The following is a 5572-nucleotide window of genomic DNA, read 5'->3' as shown; positions in this document are numbered from 1 at the left end:
AATTTACCCAAGGGATACAGGAGTACTGATGCATAGGGGCACTTGTACCCCAATGTTTATAGCAGCACTCTCAACAATAGCCAAATTATGGAAAGAGCCTAAATGTCCATCAACTGATGAATGGATAAAAAAATTGTGGTTTATATACACAATGGAGTACTACGTGGCAATGAGAAAGAATGAAATATGGCCCTTTGTAGCAACATGGATGGAACTGGAGAGTGTTATACTAAGTGAAATAAGCCATACAGAGAAAGACAGATACCATATGGTTTCACTCTTCTGTGGATCCTGAGAAACTTAACAGAAACCCATGGGGGAGGGGAAGGAAAAAAAAAGAGGTTAGAGTGGAAGAGATCCAAAGCATAAGAGACTCTTAAAAACTGAGAACAAACTGAGGGTTGATGGGGGGTAGGAGGGAGGGAGGGTGGGTGGTGGGTACTGAGGAGGGCATCTTTTGGGATGAGCACTGGGTGTTGTATGGAAGCCAATTTGACAATAAATTTCATATATTGAAAAAAAAAAGGAATGAGGGTTGACATTCACATTTAGCACGTTGTTCAACAACTTTTCACAAGCCAACCCTGACTTTCAGGAAATAACATGAAAATGGCAGAATTATCAATTTGAAGATCCATAAGCTAAAGAACTCTTTTGAGGAATGCCATCTCAATAGTGACACTAAAGTCCAGATTGCCTAATATACTGGGAACCATTTCTTGGAGTCAGGTTCCAACAGAGAGGGAGAAGAAGACATAAAAAAAATGAACTTTAGTTTTTCCACACCACAAGGCATTTGTGCCAAGGTGGCTAATGTCTGTTGACATCAAGGAATCCTTCCTCCTGGGAACCAAGAGGAAGTTTCTCAAAACTAGCAAGGAAAGGTGTCCACCCTGCAAACCTGTTATCAGTCTAGCTTCAGAGATACTTAATTAGTGACATATGCCCTTCCCTCCAAACAACAATAAAGTATTATGTGTGCTAACAACATAGCTTTAAAAAAGTAAAAAAATTCTGCACTTTTATAGCACTTGATAAAAAATAGTGTTTCAAACTGTCCAGTTACCAGAAATGCACAGTTATCAAAAATGCACACACTTCACTCGGCCTCTCCAGCACTTTCAGCTTTCTGTGCCTGATCTGTTTTGACATCTCTGTTTTCTGCAGGATCATTCCCATCCTTACCAGCATCAGGTTTTTCCTTTTTCCCTTTGGGTACCTTCTCTCCCTTCTTTGCAGGGGCCTTTTTAGGCTTGGGCTCTGGCTTTGGAGGAGCAGTTTTAGTGAATAACCTTGAGGATTTTCTCTGTGGTTCATCTTTCACCGTGGCTTTATTTCCTTTAGCATCCCCTTTTCAGACTTTCACTTGGGCTTGGTGGTGACAGCAGTGGGACGTTGGCACTGGACACGGGCACGTGGACTTGGTCAGTTCAGGGGTTCTTCTCACCTCTTCTTCACGCTACTCATCATAAATTTTATTATAGTATATTGTCTTCTTTTATTATTAGTTATTTTTAGTAATCTGTTACTAAATTTATATTTTAAAGTTTATCATATGTACGTATGTATAGGAAACATCATAGTATATATGGAGTTTAATACTATTTGGAGCTTCAGGCATCCACTAGGGGTCTTGGAAATTATCCCCCACAGGTGTGGGGGAGCTGCTGTATGTGTTAAGACCGTGAAAGTTTAGACCACAGAGAAGGGAGACAAGGTTCTGTAAAAGGAATAGGCTTTTCTTGAGATGTAATAACGTTCATGAAATTTTACTCATTTTATTGAGTTTTCAACACTTTCTTATTTTTCTTCTACTTCTGTCAAGAATTATTTTCAAATAAGGGTAATTGTTTGGAGTGAAACATAAGATAGAACAGATTTGCTCCTTCAGCTAGATTGGTGTCCTGGATGCCAGGCAGCTGACAGAGACCTTTGGTAGGTCAAGCTGGTGAGGTATCACTTGTCATCCTAGTTGATGATCCTTGTCATCCCAGCTTGGGACCCATGTTCCATTGAGTTCTTGTCAGAACTCATGCTGGGATTCTCAGAATCAGCTAGATCCACAAGTGTAATAACTAAAGACCTCTAGCCAGATCATTAATAGGCCTCTAAAAAAGCAGAGGCTTTTCCCATTAACCTCCTACTTATATTTGGTAGGCTGTTTTCTGTATAAACAGAGGCATACTAGCAGTTGAGAAGACATCTTAAAGTTTTCAGGCATCATGTCCCTTCAGACAATAGTTTGACTAAATTTTTATGTGTTTGTTTTTAAAATAACATATCAAAGGTGAGAAATCACTTGTCATTAAACTAATTTAGCATAACTAGAAGTTACTGAAATGATCTATATTCATCCTTCATCCTTTCTCCAGAATGATTAATCAGTCGTTATAGATTCCATACCAGTCAAAAGGTGGTTGTTATTTTTCAGGACTTCACAAAAAGAAAATAGCTATTTTTTAAAATAAAAGTCCATGACTTCCCTCAAGCAAGAAAATGATAGAAAATTGGAATTGTCTTTCATTTCTTAATTCTCAGACTCAACAAAAAAGGCAACTAGAATTATCTTTCTCTCAGTGTGTTTGTGTGTGTGTGTGTGTGTGTGTGTTTGTGTGTGTGTACTTTACAAATACCCCAAACATTCTTTATGAGGAAAGAAAAGAATACTGGTCAAATATCTACATAAGAAAATTTCATGGAAAGTTTTTTCTTTTTTTATTTGGGTTGGGGGATGCAGAAAGTAGTCTATTATAAACAAAAAGGAATGCTTTAGGTCAATGACTTTGTTTCTACCTTCATCTACCTCAGAGGAGAGGAGGACTTCCTGAGTGCAAACATATTTTGTGGGGTCTTTGTTGGAAAAAAAAATAGTGGAAAGAATGGATACTTGGAAAATACATATTTCAAACAGTTGGACAAAGACAGCTGGTTCATTTTTTTCTTCCTGCCAAGCCATTTCCACTTACAATTCAAAAAACCACAGTTTGATATTGGATTTAGAACCAAGTTTTCAAAGAAACACACTGCCAGGGAACATGCATGGAATTCCCACTGATAATAGCATAAAACACAAAAGGATGGAATCTGACCGCCCACGATGGTTTCTCCTTCTGGCATATCAGGTAACCATCTAATAGCGTATCTTTGTATATAACAAATTTATTGCTAGATTGTAAGCTACTTGTGGATAGGTGCTGGCTTGATTTCTCTTTTACCTTTTATACAGCTCTGTGAGTAACAGATACTCAGCAATTATCTATAAAATGCTATATTTAAGACTACAATTTCAGTGAGACTCCTGTGTTAGCAGGGTCTGCTAAGAATCAGATAGGCTAAAAAAAAATAGATACCAAGACAGAATTAAACTTGCAAGAAAATTTTAGGAGAAATGCCTGTGAGCAAAAAAGGAGAGGAAACTGGGAAAGTCTGGGAGAGACTTCAGACTAATGCAGGTCTGATACCAAATGAGGGAAAGAGGGAAGGAAGTTTGGGCAGAAACATCTTAGACTGATTCTAAGAAGAGTTTGGTGAGGCCACTGAGGAGTCCTCAAGCCAAAGTTTCTTATCAAATGAATCTCACATCTCCCAGGAAAGGGTCTGACTTTAGTGTCCCTTTTGCACTCAGTCATTAATTGGGAGTAGCTGGTGGAAATTGTGACCTCAGAGTAAAGGGAATGATGAAATTTCAGAATACAGACCCTAGGACTCTTAATTATACTCCCTGAAGAAGGAGTTCTGTGAGGCATTTTTTTTTTTTTTTATGGCCAACACATAGTCCTTGGTAAAAATGTGTGCATCTCTTCAGTGATAATTGAAGCTTTTCCTTTGGGTAAGATCTATTGGTGGTTTTAAAGATTAACTGAGATAATTATATATATAATATATATATATATAATCATATATATAAATATATATATTATATATAATATAATATATAACATATATAATATATTATATATATAATATATAACATATATTATATAATATATTATATATATAAAGGGCTTAGCACAGTACATAGCACATACTTGTCAAGCTACCATTTATTGAACGTTATTATTTACTAAACACAATGATGGCTACTTGATATGCAATGGGACAAACCAGAAAGAATACTTGTTTTGGTGGTAGACAGAATGAAGTTCAAAACCAGGATGGGACACTTACCAGTTTTGTGACCATATTGGGTTATTGAAAGTGTCTGAGCCTCAGTTTCCACATCTGTAAGACAGATATAAAATGCCTATAATAGAAGATGGTAAAGAAGAAATAAAGTACAAGTACCTGGTACCTATCAGGTTTTTGGTATTATCATTTCTAAGTATCTCAAGAACCTAGTAAAATTGTCAGTCTTGAGAGGCTGACCTGTATAGACTACATCACCAGGGTTCTCCAAGCCCACAAGCTTTATTTCAGGTTTGGCCAAAGGGAAGCCCTTACAGGAAGCTGTGGGAAGGGGATGACAGCGAGCTCAGGGGTATATTCCTTTGCCCTCTTCCCTGTGAGACCTGGCTCTGTGTCCGTTTACCAAAAGTCACAATTCTTCACAAGCTAGCAGACTGCACCCAACTCTCTCTCCTGCTGAATTCCGATAACTCTCTCACGTTTCTCTTCAGGTACACCAGTGGTAAGACCTCAACTGCCACTGTCTCTAGGTTATTGCACTCACCTTTGTAGCTCCCCTAAATCCACACATTAGTGAATCATCTTGCTGAAATACCTCTCTCTGAATCATCTTACTTAGAGTAGGTCTTCACTTTCTTTTTGGGACCACCAATGGATTTTACTTCCTTTCTCCTCAGCCCTACATCCTCTCTCCATGAAATATATGAGCATTAGATGTTCTTTTAGTTAAAAAGAAAACATTTTAAACAATGAAGATGAAAGACAAAAAGAGTAGTGAAGTGGTCCTATACTTGGAATCTGTTACCAAGATAACTGGTTTGACTTATGAAAAAACTTACAGAAAATAGTATTTGTAAACAACCATGCTGAGACTTAGGAAGAGTAGTGTGGACAAGAAACTCTACCCTTGACTGCTTAACCCCTGGTTGATTTAGGGTGCATCCCCTAAGTTCTCTCACCCTTAAATCATAATGTAGGCAGATGTGTGGCTGAGACCCTTTTGGCTGTAATAGTGCTGGCCAACAAAATGCTATCTATGGAGGGAGGTTTCATTTTTGGGTTCTTGGAGAGGTGCTTTAAAATTCTTGGTCAAAGGACAAATAGATCAAGGCAGATAATTTTGTCATCTGTGAGTGCTTGGAATCCACTTGGAAGGATCTTCTGGCTGACATTGAGGACATTGCCAGGCAAGATCAGAGTGACTCCTGGTGAGTACTTAGGTGGGTGGTAGACCGGCAGGGGAATGTGCCTGGGAAACGTTTGCCTGTTTTTCCAGCTGGAATGAAGCCTAACAGCCCTAGAATAAAATAGCCTGAAATAAGTGGTCCTAGGTAGAAGAATATTATTAAAGAAAAGAATGGAAAATCAGACACCATCAGTGTGAATGTGAAAGCTCTAGCCAGCAGACAATTTCAAACAGCTTTGCAGAGACGTTTTCAGGAGCTAT

At 38.2% G+C, this 5572-nt stretch overlaps 1 protein-coding gene across 1 annotated transcript; it reads right to left on the bottom strand.

The window, feature by feature from the left end:
• Positions 1-1099: 1099 nt before the first annotated feature.
• On the bottom strand, positions 1100-4735 carry LOC102968928 (non-histone chromosomal protein HMG-17-like). Its single transcript, XM_042998325.1, has 3 exons — positions 4670-4735; positions 4168-4243; positions 1100-1350 (listed from the first exon to the last, which is right to left on the bottom strand). The coding sequence occupies exons 1-3, from the start codon at positions 4733-4735 to the stop codon at positions 1100-1102; spliced, it is 393 nt and encodes a 130-aa protein (XP_042854259.1).
• Between the last annotated feature and the right edge of the window lie 837 nt (positions 4736-5572).

The sequence above is a fragment of the Panthera tigris genome, chromosome C2 (genome assembly GCF_018350195.1).
Source record: "Panthera tigris isolate Pti1 chromosome C2, P.tigris_Pti1_mat1.1, whole genome shotgun sequence".
Classification (NCBI taxonomy): Eukaryota; Metazoa; Chordata; class Mammalia; order Carnivora; family Felidae; genus Panthera; species Panthera tigris.
The sequence above is the reverse complement of the archived record's forward strand: the minus strand, read 5'-3'. Positions and strand labels throughout refer to the sequence as shown.